The sequence below is a fragment of the Cydia fagiglandana genome, chromosome 3 (genome assembly GCF_963556715.1).
Source record: "Cydia fagiglandana chromosome 3, ilCydFagi1.1, whole genome shotgun sequence".
In the NCBI taxonomy this organism is placed as follows: domain Eukaryota; kingdom Metazoa; phylum Arthropoda; class Insecta; order Lepidoptera; family Tortricidae; genus Cydia; species Cydia fagiglandana.
The window spans coordinates 15,514,086-15,529,524 of record NC_085934.1 but is presented as its reverse complement, the minus strand read 5'-3'; the positions used below and the strand labels follow the sequence as shown (position 1 = coordinate 15,529,524).

The 15,439-nt window shown below is 36.3% G+C and overlaps 2 protein-coding genes across 8 annotated transcripts in view; one reads left to right on the top strand and one right to left on the bottom strand.

Annotated features, from left to right (window-relative positions):
• The window catches only part of LOC134680203 (cytosolic carboxypeptidase 1-like), a 91,624-nt gene extending 82,154 nt beyond the window's left edge, over positions 1–9,470 (bottom strand). For 5 of the 7 annotated variants that reach the window (XM_063539285.1, XM_063539287.1, XM_063539284.1 and 2 more), the window contains exons 1-3: positions 9,321–9,470; positions 8,784–8,846; positions 5,537–5,671 (exon numbers count right to left, since the gene is read on the bottom strand). In XM_063539285.1, coding sequence (XP_063395355.1) covers positions 5,537–5,671; positions 8,784–8,846; positions 9,321–9,327 — 205 coding nt within the window. In that variant the 5' untranslated portion in view covers positions 9,328–9,470. Of the gene's footprint in view, positions 1–5,536; positions 5,672–8,318; positions 8,443–8,783; positions 8,847–9,320 lie in introns of those variants that run through there. The other 2 variants (XM_063539286.1, XM_063539290.1) reach the window with 2 other exon arrangements.
• A 2,075-nt stretch (positions 9,471–11,545) lies between these two features.
• LOC134680453 (uncharacterized) lies at positions 11,546–14,996 on the top strand. Its single transcript, XM_063539585.1, has 3 exons — positions 11,546–11,611; positions 12,696–12,839; positions 14,084–14,996. Exons 1-3 carry the CDS (start codon positions 11,606–11,608, stop codon positions 14,945–14,947), a joined length of 1,014 nt encoding a protein of 337 aa, XP_063395655.1. The 5' UTR covers positions 11,546–11,605; the 3' UTR covers positions 14,948–14,996.
• The last annotated feature ends 443 nt before the right edge of the window (positions 14,997–15,439 follow it).

Sequence of the window (15,439 nt, the reverse complement as noted above, 5' to 3'; positions counted from 1 at the left end):
GCAAATAAAATTATATGCGACGGTAAAAGATTACGACGGCCTTAAGGAAACAGTTGCTGTTAAATATGAGTATAGTCGAGAATGGCATTGAAGATAGCCTATTCGGTAAAGAAACGTGATGGCATTTTCACAATCTGGTCGCATTTAGGGGGAAGTTATTATTCTTGATCATGTACATGAAACCTAAGTTCAATTCTTAAGCCGCAAAAAGTTTAGTTTGCATCTTAGGTATGTATAAAATAAAGGGTGAGTACTATTAAATTGTCGCAATTTGAATAAAATTTTATACAATAAAATAATATACAATAAAATTCAAAAATGTTTATTATTGGTAAGTTTATGATAAAATAGGCGAGCTAAAACCGTTTTATTGTTTGTCTAGAGCACGACGTGAGAATTCTCGGACTTTACTCTTGACCCGACTCATAGAATTTTGCACGGAATCATTTGTGATAAGTTTAGTACATTTAATCCACTTCCTTTTGAAATCGGGCAATGATGTGGCCGGTTGGCATGTTTTCCGCAATTTTGTTTTTATATTTGCCCAGTATTTTTCTATCGGCCGTAATTCTGGGCAATTTGGCGGATTTAATCCCTTTGGTACAACATCGACAGAATTCAAATTATACCAATCCATAGCTCTAGATGAATAATGGCAACTTGCCAAATCCGGCCAAAATAATGTCGAACAATTGTGCTTTTTAATAAGTGGCAACAACCTTTTCTTTAGGCATTCGGATATATAAATATCTGTGTTAATTGTGCCAGTGGTTACAAAAGGCGAACTTCTCATACCGCACTGGCATATCGCTTGCCACACGAGGAACTTTTTGGCAAATTTCTCGACTGGAATCACTTTTTCTGATTCAGGCAGACCCGAGACGTTGCGGGAAGAAAAGTATTGATTGCCTGGTATTGAATTGAAATCAGCCTTTACATACGTTTCGTCATCAATGATTAAGCAACCTGCTGTATTTTGAACAAACAAGGCGTACAATAATCTAGAACGTCGAACTGCTCGATTATACTGATCAACCGTTCTTTTCGGAGCTTTTTGTTTTTTGTATGTAACAATACCGCAGTTTTTTTTTATTTTTTGTACATTGCTTTGGCTTGTTCCAACTTTTTTGGACACATCTCGGGACGAAATAGCCGGATTCTGATCAAACAGCTTACACACCTTTGATTCCAACTTTTTGTTCCGTTTTCTTGTCGGATGACCCTCTCGCTGCTTTCTTTTAGTAGTTTTACCTCGTTTTAGCTTTTTTATGGGTCAATTTCTGAACACGATTTTTTTTCTGTCCGTGATGAAAATCGCGGGTTAGCATCAAATAATACTTACCATTTTTTTTTTACATAAAGAAGCCACACTTTCACACCGGGTTCCATATGAATTAACTGATTAATTGGTTTTTAGAGTACACTTAAAAATACCTAAGGGCTCAAATTACTACTCCCGTGCCCTGTCCGGAATCTACTTTTGAGCATAATGAAAAATCCTACGAAAAATTCTACATTAGTATCACTAATTTAGTGTCAAATACTTAAACTAGATGATATTTACTATCACTGAGCACATACACTATTAACTTCATTGTGGTAAATAACTCGTGATCGAAGTTTAAATTTTGTCCGAGCGCGCGAGTAAAATTTCGTCGGCAAAACTCAAAGGGCTCTCACAGCCGACGTCTGTATCTGAACCGCCTCGTGTCCCACCTCACCTGTACTGGCAGTATTCGGCTGATTCTCAAAGCAAGCGGACATACGTCAAGCCGCGGCGTGTTCGAGCAAATCGCATAAGTATTTCGGAATCCGGGTGGGCGACAATTTTTTTCTAATTTCGATGCCCCTTATGAATTTTATTTCCCACATAGCTTTTCAAAAACAATTGTCATATTTAGGAGGCCTTTATGTATCTTTATGTAAGCAATAACATAACAGTTTGGTTAAACACGATTTAAATTTTAGGCGAATTTTTTTATTACGAATTCTAATTTCCGTGCCCTAATTCCCATAGAATATTTACCTAAAACAGCTGATTAAGTGGCACGGGAATTAGAAAGTATTACATTTATTGTCAACAAATTTTTAATTGGGGGCACTGTAAGTTAATTGGCAATGTTTACGTCATATTATTATTACATATATATATATTGGCATTGAATATATATTATATGTAGTAATAATATGACGTATATCTTTCTATTTTACATTTAAGGAAATCTCAGAGAATGCACAAAAATCTATAAACAGTTTTTTAGTATAAGTACTATAGTACATACTTACAGGGTGGACCCGAATAACCCGGGCAATTTTAATACGTAAGGTAAGGTGGGGTAAGACGACACTGGGGTAAAACTATCACTTGTATGGAATCCTCGTACTGTTAGTCTTGCGCCACCTTACCTTATTCATTTATCATATTAAAATATTATATAAACATAAAACTATTTTTGGAATTATTACGTATTATAATACCCGTACCTAAGGTTACATGAAACAAAATGAATCAAATTTACTATGGTTTTATTTTGTAAATTTGACAGCTGACAGCGTAAGCCGTATTAAGTTTAAATATCTGGGAGACCGAGCTTTGCTCGGAAAACATATACCACAGAGACACCTAGCTAGATCGATTTTTCATCCCAGAAAACGCCCATATATGATCAAATTTCATCGAAATCGTTAGAGCTGATTCCGAGATCCCCGAAATATATACAAGAATTGCTCGTTTAATAGATTAGTTGTTATGAATTAGCTTTTCTAATAGGTACAAGAAAAATTAAATATATCCTATTCTTACTATATTATAAATGCGAAAGTATCTCTGTCTGTCTGTCTGTTATCTCGTCACGCTTAAGCCGCTGAAACAATATCATCTTGATAATACATATTTGGCATCATGGAGATAGTTTGAACCCTGAAGAAGGACAAAGGATCTGGGGGCACGGCAGTGCCGCCGCCAAGTCGAGCAAAACAAAGTGGCACGGCCGTACCATCAAATCTCAATAACATTCTATCTAAATAACATTTAATTTGAGCATGTAGTCTAAGAATTAATACACTTTAAAATCCCTTAGTTTTGTCACTGGCACAATCACTCTTAATCAATATTATTTTAAGGTACTTCTAGCATACCCACAAGTTCCAAATTTGAAAAGTAATTAGGTTTTAGCTTTTTAAGCCAATAAAAATCTAATAATACTGCAATATTAGTCACGTTCTAAAGATAACTGCATAATTAAGTTTGTAATCCTATAGAAATATATGCGATAACAACGTTACCTTTTAGTTCTTACAATTAGTAGGGAGAGTAAAGGTACACTACGATGGACGATGTGAGTATGAATAAAGATGTATTATGATATGTATATACATAGTATCAGTATGGTATGGGTATGTTTACCCGAAAAGAAGGACAGCCTACAAAAAGAGATGGGATCATTTCAATTCATGTAAAAAGATGCAAATCTCGCAACGCAGTTCTTCTACTCTACTACAAAAAAGTTTTGGGATGTAATGTGAAACCAAGTCGGTTATTTTAGTCAGTGCCAGGGGGTATTTTGTAAGCAAGTTTTTTCTAGGAAGATTATGATATTTTTGAGAAATTACTTAACCAACCTACACTTTGAAGATTTTCCCGCAGGGCAGGGACACCCCGTATACCTATGTGTAAAGTAAGGCGGGGTAAGACTAACTTAGTTTATTTTGATCGGGGCAAGACTAACAGTATGAGGATTCCATACAAGTGATAGTCTTACCCCGGTGATAGTCTTACCCCACCTTACCTCATATGTGTTCAAACAATTTTTTGGGTTATTAATTTATGAATGCAGCATATTCGATTTCTTCAGATTAACTTACACAATAACTTCTTCTCACTGTGCCCCTATTTATTCCTTAGTATCATTTCCTATAAGACCATATACCAGATCATATACCTTGTACCTATCTACATGCAGATACATAATGACACTTTTTAATGAATAGTTTTGTATGTAAAGGCGGACAAGTTTACGAAACTACTCAAAGTATTGTTTTGAAATATGTACATTTTACTAAGAAAGAGAGATTAGTTGTCATTAAAATAAAGGAAAGGATTAGTCAAATACCTACGTAGTTTTTAGTGTAACATACTTTCGTTGATTTGTCGTTCGAAACTAAAATTAAAGAAGGTAAATATGTCCGATGCCACTTCAGTATGGTTGCAGTATATTATTGTAGATTAAAATATACATAAATAATAGTTTTAAGTACCAAAATAAGTTAAGAAATCAATTCCCGTGCCGTGTTCTAATTTCCGTCCTAGTAAAATCTAATTTCCATGGACACACTAATTCCCGTGCCCTGACCAAAATTTTAAATTTAAATAACTTTTATAGTTTTATGAATATTTTTATCCCATAAGAAAATTTATATTTATTATATTTTTTATCAAATTCTCAGCATATTTTTTTTTGTGTAATGTTGGTATTTCAAAATTCCATGGAAATTAGACAAAAATGCTCGTTTGGTGAAATTGACCCTTATGGTCCTTTGCACTGTTCTCCGAGTTGTATTGCACGATTTTGCAAGTTCCAAAGTAGATATATAGGGATTCATAGTAAATTTTTGCAAAATTAAATCGCGCACGCTTTTTTCTTTTGACGACATCTTGAAAGACAAATACAAGTGAATGTTTTTTTTTAAGAATAAAAGATGCCAATACATTCTAATTTTGATATATATAATAAGTTTTACCAAAAAGGTTGAGAGTCTAGAAAAAAAACGGAATATGTTAGCGACAATTTAATAGTACTCACCCTTTATGCAAAAATAAAATTGTATAACTTTTCTTTGGGTAAATTAATGATCATTAATGATCTTTTTACTACTGACTTAAACTGTCATGCGTGAATTTCGCACATGATTTAACAAGATAAAGATGATTACAAAAATTTTGCTCTAGATTTTAAGTAAACGTAATACCATGTCGCGGCCATATTTTAACTTTCGCAAAGACATCCGTAGGCTGAATTTTAATCACGATGGCGATGCAATGCAGCAAGAAGTATACTACCATTGCACAAATCGTATTGGTTAACTGGTTATAGCTACGGCCTATAGTACATTTAGAATACCTAATTTAAAGTACCTAAGATTTCAAATCAACTAACTACTAGGTAAAATTTTGGGTAGAATGTTAACTACAATTGCTTCGTTTATTGAGGCCGCCGTCTCATATAAATTTCAGAACATAAATTGACTAAACCTTTCCGTGTCTAAAACCGACTTTGAGACTTGAGTCGTCATATCATTTAAACTGTCCTACACTACGAATATGACGTATTCCATAGATAAACTTAGGAGGTGAGCCGCGCGTTGATGCAATGCAGCGATGGTTCGCGCCACCCCTGTGTGATCGTGCGCCGCTGGTGCAAATGACCACAGGTTGATCTAATGTGTGCAGTGATGATTCGCGCCACCCGCACCCCCTTGTCATCTAGAGTGCACCGTTGGCGCTGATGACTACAGGGCAAACCCAGAATGCACTCACCATGGGACGTGAGCCGCGCGTTGATCCGTGCAGTGATGGTGCGCGCCACTTCTGTGGCGTCTGGCGACCGCTGCTGGTGCTGCCGCAGGCGGTCGAACAGGCATTCTGCTGCCGCCTCGTCTGCCATGCGATGAGCTGGTCAATAATCAGACGTAAGCCAAGGTCAATTACCTACGTAAATAATTGTAAATAATAAATAAATATTATAGGACATTAAGCTCAAGAAGGCTTGTGTTGTGGGTACTCAGACAACGATATAATATATAAATTCTTAAATACATAGAAGACAACCATGACTCAGGAACAAATATCTGTATCATCATACAAATAAATGCCCTTACCAGGATTCAAACCCGGGACTATCGAATTCATAGGCAGGGTAGTGACCCACTAGGCCAGACCGGTCGTCGAATTGTAAATAGGTACATAATGAAATGGAGGTGATAAAAGTAAAAATAAATGGATTGGTACTTTATTAAATGTAATAAGTTTTTGGCAAAAATTCATCTTTGGTACAAGCTTTTATCGCTGACTGTACTTTTCTTACGACAGACAACTGATACTCATCGAGACAATTCTAAGAACCCCTAACACAATTAGGTTGCGTTGTTTCATCACAGTGTTTCTATGGCCACCTCCTGTCTCCATGATCAGATCAGCTCGATGGTACCATAATATTGCATTGCCATCCGATTTATACATGCATGCTAAATTTCAGCTCAATCGGAAACCGAACTTAACTTTACGGAAATTAAACTTGCAAGATTTGGTTACAGACCGACAGACAACGGGACAGGTGAAACTAAATAAAAGCTTGTAAAATACACTTTAGTACCCGATAAACTAATCCTTGCTGGTATACCTACACAAATAATACCTACTCCATTTTATACAACACAACTACAATACTTGTCATCAGCTATTTGAATTTGTTATTAATATTGTTTGTCATTTTAATGCATATTCTATTGTAATCGCCCTTGTTGTGTTATTGATTGTTGATGGATCTGGCACCCCGGCGGGGCGGGGGCGTGGGACGGTTGCATTAATATTATATGTTCGATAACTGACCTAAACACCCACGCACGCTACATTGGTTAAAGCAAACAATCCCGGCTTTATTATAAAATTTACAACTCAGATACCACATTATCAAAATTGCTACAATACAAGACAGTTCCAATAAAAGTGACTGATGATATGATATCTACTAAGAACATACATCGACTCATAATCAATAAATCTGTAGCGACGGTACAGTCACCAGCAATAATATGTTACTCTTCGAAGGCCCCAAAAATATGTGAAGCTCTTATGGCTCTACAATTATGGCCTTCGTTGTGTAACATACTTACTATTGCAGGTGACTTTACCTAAATGTTTAAATATCCTACAATGGCAGTGAAATTACCCATACCACATAGAAATACAATAGTTGGTAACAGTTATTCAGCCTCTATATTTCACTTAATTTTTACAATCCCGAAAGTGTCCTTCAACTTGCAACTTCGTCAAGTCCATTAATTAATCAATTTTAAATATACATATTTATAATATTATTATAATAAAGAGAATTAGAGCGTCGTTTTATACGCCCAATCTGCTTAGCTACTTTTGCTGCTAATTGTGCAACCCGCTGACGGACAGACGAACAGAGATACGAACAATGAAGGTTTAGTACCTAATAGAGTTCTTGTTGTGACCCTTCGGGTAAGGGACCTTGAAATGATAAAAACCTGTAAACCAGTGAGTTAGCAGTCAAGTTACGTATAAATGGAAGGTATCTTCTTGAGTCGTCCCATTCGTTTTTCGTCAAGTTCTTAAATTAGTCCTATTCTGCTTTCGTCACTCATGCTACATTCGTCACAATCGTCGGTGATGGCTTTCAATGTAGAATGAGTGACGATAGCAGAATAGGACTAATTTAAGAACTTGACGAAAAACGAATGGGACGACCCAAAACGATACCAAATGGAATATTCAGAAATTACTGCCATAGATTCATTCTTATTCATGTATTCAATATTATTTCGATGACTTCATCATATGTAAATATTATGCGAATGTATGTTCCCAAGTTAATATACGTGGGCCTTACTGAAAGTTTCTGGATTCTGATATATGAGACGACTTATTTTTTCTAAGTGGCCAGTTCCAGAAATTTTCAGTATGCCCTAAGTTTACATGTCGTTTACAGCTACAATTTGATTTGGATGTGTTGAATGGAGGATCATTTTTACATTTGTAATATTAACTAACGAAACGTTGTTGCCAACATTCCAGTAAATCTAATGAAATGTGTGATGAAATCTCTGCTGGCAGTGACACAGGTTTGTATTCTTTTTAATGGGGCTTTCCATTGACCGTGAAAGTGAAAAAAAAGTAATTATATCTCAGGCAGATGGAGTAAATTAGAATAGAATTCTTTGACGTGCTAGAGATTTGGCACTGATTTACGTGACAAGTGTTTTTGAACATGACCGGTTATTTAATGTTTAGCCTTCTGAATTTGAAATGATTTTTATTATGATTAAATTAAATCAATGTTTTTAATGGCGATAATTAATTATGACATGTAAATAAATATACAACTGCCGTAAACTGCAGATTTTCTAGGCATTGTACATAGAAAACCATAAGCCTTTCATGAAACGCAAAATTCAGCTGCTACGGGGTGAATTCAGGTCAAACATACAACGTGCTTGCAGCTGCACTCGATTTGAGAGTATGGATTTAAAAACACGGAAGTGACACAATTTCAACAAAATATCGTGGCACGTACGTGGCGTGTGTTGTGTTGTCCTTTGCTTGACCAATGTCGTCTAATGGTAAACAAACAGTGTGTGTTGTGTAGCGACCGAGCGCGTGTGCTCCCCGCGGCGGTCGCTGCGCTACTGAAGCGGACGCTGAAAGGAAAACCGAGCGGGGGCGGGCGCCGGGAAATCTTTTTCTCCCGTTCATTAATTAATGTCTCCATGTTTTGATATCAAAATTAGGACCAGTAGTGATAGATGAGTTTTTAGTTTCATATGTGCCGCTTTAGTGTCACGGTATGAAATTGATATTGAGACAAAAATTGGGTCAACTGCCTTTATAATATATAAAAGTGTTTATGATATAGGTATATAGGTATAGTATCTCGTGTTATCGAACTGTAGGTAGGTACGTTTTGATTAGGTTAAAAATGATACGAAATACGAGTAAAGATAGTAAATGGAAAGGGCTAATGAAATGTGTAGGAGCTCACGTTTTTTCTTGCTTTTTGTACCGATGTCTTGCTGCGTGAAGTTTGGCGTGGATAAATCGACTGCTGTAAACAGAAAATCACCAATAAATTATGAAGATACCAGTGTTTTTATTAGATTGACTACTTATAGCTTAATAAAGGGTAGTCGTTTCTTTACTAATAGAAACCTCCTGTCAAACGTTAAGGTATTAACTTAGTTCTAAGATCCTTTATTCGTCTCTGCATTTATTTCGGTTGCATTGTCAGCTACTGTTTTGGACAGTTCTCTTTGGTCGGTTCCTCATGTCTGAGGATCGTGGTCAGTATCAGGGTTGCATCTGGAGCAGATGATCTGTCTCCACCGGTTTCTGTCCAACGCGTCTCTGACGACCGTGTAGAAAGCAGAGGATGACGAGTCTTTAACTTGATCGGTCCATCTTATTGGTTTGGACAGTTACGCCCATCTTAATCTTATTCGACTTATTCGTATAAAATATAGTTTTATTCTAAGCATCCATCAATTACTTAATACAATAAGAAAAAGCTTAAAGTACTTACAAGACATCTTTGATTCATTACAGCTATGTTTGTTGATTTCACGTACTGTTTTCCAATGGTACAACCATTTCAGATCTTGTAAAATAATTGCTTAGTAAATGTATTCTTATTGAAAATTTTTGGCGTTTAAAAACATAACCTTTAATTTAAATGTCACACGCGCGGTTGACTTTTTAAAACTGTCATTTCATATTCAACCAGTATTTATGAAGGTTTTATGACTTTTTTCTGTTTATATTGCAAAGGAATCATAGGATTAACAAAATGTTGATGGTTTGGCGTTGGTTTGGCTGGTCCAGGCCAAACTTTAAAAATGAAAACGATGTTGTATTGCTTTTAAATTATAAGTATAATAACAAAGTATTACGTTTTCTACTTATTTGCTTAACCAGCAAAGTAATACAATAGGGAATATTACGCTGCACTTAGTCATAAAAACGGTGGCTATAGGCCAGCGTTTCTTACTAGCGGGCAGAGACAAGTATAATTGGTCTCTGTTGTAAGTTGGTTGTAAGTAAATATGACTGATCTAAATTATGTGGCCACTTAAATACAGGGTGTTTAGGATGTGTCTACTAAAACTATCCGTTAACATAACTTTGACTACTAAGCACGAAATTACAGTGGATAGCTATAGGTTTTAGCCTTGTTTTAGCTATCTTTAAAGTAAAATATACATTTTTGTGACGACGGCTGTTCCCTAAGTAAAGCTCATTTAGTGACTAACTAACGCCCAAACTGTAGTATTCCAAGCATTCAGACGAGATCTGCACCGCTCAAATGTCAGCTAGTGCGAACTGCGTGAGGCTAGTGCTATTTAGTTTAGAACGTTGTATGAGACTTAAAAATGTATGGGCGCTTAATACCATCCTGTTTAAAACGACTGGGGCTCAACCGCCCAGGGGTGTTGACGAGCGTGGAAGGCGCGATTGCTCTACTCAACCAGTGTCTGAATTCTCTGTTTACGCATTGCTTGCTTGGTTGTGAGAATGCGGCCAGTATGTGCGCAGACGCAAATGTCACCTGCGATCAGTATCGACACTGATCACGGGCACCATTAATACGGTTACGCAAATGGATCGATGATAATGACGATACAAGTGAAGGTTAATATTTGGTAGCTATGCTTCAATTCAACAAACGATCTTGTGGAGAATTAGGATTTTCTCACGACATTTTCGGTTTTACGTGCTTTGTCTTTATACTGTATAGTTGAAGTATTATGTATTATAAAAGGATCTCAATCCCAAATTTTAGTAATAATGTTTTGACAAGAGACTGAATCAGGAGCGTTGCGGGTGCAGATTTTTTGACATGCGGATGCGGATACGAATATTTTAAGACTCACACATCATCTATGATCACATAGGTACATAGAAAGTTCAAATATTACATTTTAGTATTTTTTATTATAAAAAAACATTTTTTTTTGTAGTTGAGCCAGAATAAAGGTGTGTTATATCTAATAATCAGTAACTTGGCCGACTTTTCTGGATCTAGACGATTTCTTTATAGGTAAAATAGTTATTTACGATACAAGTGTGTAAAAGAGAAAATTCGAAACGAGCGGCGATAAATTAAAACACGACCGAAGGGAGTGTTTTAAATCGACACGAGTTGCGAATTATCTATTCGCACGTGTATCGTACAACGTTTTACAGTACATATGGCCCTTTAAACTTTTGACATCGCACGAAAAGTGCTATTTTATGCACTAGTTCGGAAAAATAGGACCATATGTACTGTAATAACTATTTACCTACCGAACTATATTAGGTAAAATGTAGGTATCGGGATGACAGATGCTTCCAGCGGGATTGGCGGGATCTTGCTCAGCACAGGGAGGATTGGAAAGGGAGAGGGGAGGCCTTTGCCCAGCAGTGGGACACACACATAGGCTGATAAAAAAAAGTTTTTAGTTTTAGTTTAGTTTTATTTTGTACATTAGTTAGTTTATTTTTCTTTTTTATTGTATTCATCTCTCTATTGCATCTACCTGAAACTGAAATAAATATATTTATTTTGTACAAATGAACAATGATTTTATTATTGCCAGACACGCAAAGATAGGTAAGTATATTTCAAGTGGAAACGCAATAAAAGCTGGACCTCATAAATTCAGTAAGGTTCCTGCAATTTTTCGTAGCTATAAGCTCGTCCACTGGAGGCCCATCTAGTTACTTTCTTTGTAACGCAAAGGCGGGGTGTCAGGTACTCAGTATATAAGGACTCGTCACAAGATTTGCTCGCGTATTACTGTGTGACGCCTCTCTAGTGTCTCCGAAATGAAGGTACGGAAGCCTTGGTCGGCCCGGTCGAATACAGTGTGACTAGTGATTCACGGTGGCTGTTATGATCTGTTCAATCAGTGGTACTTGGTGTGATATGATCATGAAATTGACAATGTGTTTAATTAAAATTAAGCCGAAATGAGAATTAATTCCGGTGTCCGTGAGGCAATCCCAATCTGTAGCATCACAAGGAGAGGCTTAGAAAATTGTGGCTTTCCGATACTTAGATAATTATGTTTTTCTCAATTAAGTCCCTACCTACTTCATTAATTTTCTTTACTTTTCTGGTTTGAATTCATATTTATTTATATTATATATTGAGTGTTTATTTATTTTTATTTATGTTACATTTATACATATATGTATATGCATTATTGTATTGTTATATTTCTATTTATGTATACTTGTAGTAATGTGTATTCAAAACTTACAGATCATTAATTTTAGTGATTGTACACTTTTGCTTTTGTTAGTCATTCATCGTTACTTTTGTCCTACTCATCATTTCCTCAAAGGTTAACTGGAGAGATTCCATACAGGGATTAGTTAGCCTTTGTTGTGTTTAATTCACTCTGTAACTGTGTTTCTCGTGTATTTATTACTATGTACAATAAAGTATACATACTATTTAATATTTTACTTACGTTTATAAATTTCGTATGTAGGTACACATTCATTACGTATTACATATAAAGATTGTTGACTAGGGCTCAATTCGATTTATTTTAATAACACTGTGTGACATGGAGCTTAAATATATAATCGTTTTTAAAGTTTAATGTAAAAGAAGCATATCAGGACTTCTGCTGTTTCATCCTTGAAGAAGATTGGCGATTGTGATAATACTGATAATATTAAATATGTAGTAACTCATTAGAAAAAAAACAAAAAAAAGGAAATTACAATAAACATAATTTAATAACTAAACAATACCTACTTAAATTCATAAATAGTAATTCGTTTGAAATAACTTGGTTATGATATTAATTAAAGCATCATAAAATTCCGAACCATTTTAACGTACATCTCCCTATAAAATAGAACAAAATCGCAATGTGTTAAAATCAGTTTTTGCATGTAATAGGTCCTAGGTGTAACGGTGATATGCGCATTGCTGGGAGCGGCGGCGGCGGGCGCGGCGCTGCCGGTCGCTTCAACCCTCTTCAAGACCATCATACCAGCTCAAACTAAATCCTTTGGATACTCTACTACGCAATACATCAATTCTGTAAGTTATCAATCCACTAAGGTTTTATTGTTCTAACTGCCCTATTCGAACTTTAAGATACGACAATTAATAGATCTATTATAGTATTAAGAAGGTATAGTCAGACCGTAAAAAGTCTGCAGTGATTTTGATAGCCCACGCAGTGCAAGTGTCATTTTAAACGTCAAAGTTCTATGAAATTATGACGTATAACACTAACACTGCTTGGGCTATCAAATCCGCTGCAGACTTTGTTTGGTGCGACTCTAAGCGATCTTGACAAGACTTTTAATTGAAAAACGCTTTTTAAAAATCAGTAACTATTACTGAAAACAGAAGAATATAATATAAATGATCGTATTAGATTCATAATTGTTACATATTTGCCCGTAACTTATTTTTTACATGTGTTTTTTAATAAAAGACACATCAAGATTATTTACCTTATTTCATACTTATTTCCAATGCTAAAAAAACGATATGGATTAGATGTGTCAGTGTCAAAGGTGATGTTTTTGTTTGAAGAAACGTCACATTTTCACTGACATATCTAACCCATATCGTTTCTAGATCTACTAACTGACGTGCCTTAAAGTTCGAATAGGGCCGTTAGGAATTGGTAATTCTACAACAACGGGTATTAAAAGATAAGATAGATAACGCTTATGGTGCCCCCTGGCCACCCCTAAGGTAGAACAGTATGGTTCGACCTTAATGGCACAGGCACCTGCCGCGATAGCAGCGGATGATTCGATTCTAGCTTAGGGCACTGGAGGCGTTGCGTTGGTCACTTTTTCTTAGTATATGTAATTTATTTCAGTTTATAATTAGTGTTTCTACTTAAACAAATTGAAAATATTTTCTGAAAAATTAAATTCTCTAATTTGTTCTAAGAAGTCTAATTGTATTTTAGTCTTTTCATGATTACCTATGTAAAAGTGTTACAACATATGTGATAGGTACTTATGATTTCTAGAAATCTAGGAAATCGAGTGTACTTGACCGTTGTAAAAATAAATAATAATATAATTTTGTATTGATGATTAAATAAATATATAGAGAAGAGACAAGATAAAGACGAATCGAATTATATACCATTGATTAAAATCGCTTCGTTCAATCATAACTGCAAAACATCTGGTCTTGCAGTTATGATTGAACACATGAACGGATATTCGTTAGTTTATAACTAGCCTAAATTGCATATCTGTTGGACCATGATCGGATTTTTTAAAATTTAGTTTTTTTTTTGTTTTTGTCAACAGCTGCCGACCTCGTACCGTGTCCTGCGTCCGCAAATAACATACCAGTTGCCCCAATTCAGCTCTGTTGCTCCCCAATACACTCATTACGCGATCCCCGGTGGCTCAACGTACTTTTCTTCCTTTGCATCCTTTCCGTTTTATCCTGGAGTAGCTTCTATCGCTCCAGTTGCTTCCATTCCCACTGTAGTAGCAGCGCCCAGCTACCCGAGCCTGCAACCAGTAACTCCTGCTTTTCCAACGCAGCCTGAGACTACTCCCATCTTCCCTACACAGCAACCAACACCCACAACCCCGGGTCAGCAGACCGGAGATTCTGACACAGCCGTCGTAGATTCAGTAGATTTCCCAAACCAGGATCAACAAAAGGACAATAAACCTTCCGCGCCCCAGTTTCCCCCTGCTAGCAGTTTTCCGAGCTACCCTCAAACTTCACAGGATTTCCCTCAAGGATCAGAACAACCTTCATTACCACAAATCCCTCAGGGATCTGAAGGACCTTCTTTCCCACAAACCCCACAAATCCCTCAGTTCCCTCAAGGTTCTGAACAGGGACCCTCTTTTCCTCAAATACCTCAATTCCCTCAGGGATCTGGCCAGCCATCATTCCCACAAATACCTCAATTCCCGCAGGGATCTGGCCAGCCATCATTCCCACAAATTCCGCAATTCCCTCAAGAGGGCTCCGAACAGGGACCTTCTTTCCCACAAATTCCTCAATTCCCACAAGGTTCCGCGCCAGGTTTTCCCCAATTCCCGCCTTTCACCCCGTCACCAGCTCCTTCGCCTCCGGCTACTTTCCCTGGCGTTGACAACACAGACAAGGGCTTGAACGATGAAGACACGATATCTGTTGAATCCGCGTAAGATTAAGGTATAATTATTTTGTAAATAAAAAACGATTTTCACCAAAAAACATTTCCTTATATTTTATACTCCTATCTACAGAAATGGCATCATGTTTTAACTCATACATTAATAACTAGGTATTAGATAAAGCCTTTACCCAATATTTGCCATCTGCCTTCATTCATAACCATATCCATGTCACATCTCGTGTAGGCTTTCAGTTGTCGTACACATATGGCCTAATGTTATTTACGTAAGAGTGATGATAGATTATTTAGATTAAGCTCAAGTAAAGTGACTTATCATAAGGAAAATGTAGGCGTTTAACCATATATTATCATACTTTTATGACGCATTGTTATAAAAAGGCGTGGGACTTTAAATGTCAGTGCTGTATTATATTACGGTAAGCAGTTCCTTGAATGCACTATGAGAAAAATAACATGTATTAATGTCATCACGTAAAATGGTAACTAGACCCAGCATTATCATGAAACAAAAACAACGGTT

Excerpts from the sequence above, each read along its gene's own strand:
- LOC134680453 (XM_063539585.1), top strand. Across the intron at positions 12,840-14,083 it reads CTACGCAATACATCAATTCT|CTGCCGACCTCGTACCGTGT; the intron begins GTAAGTTATCAA and ends TTTTGTCAACAG.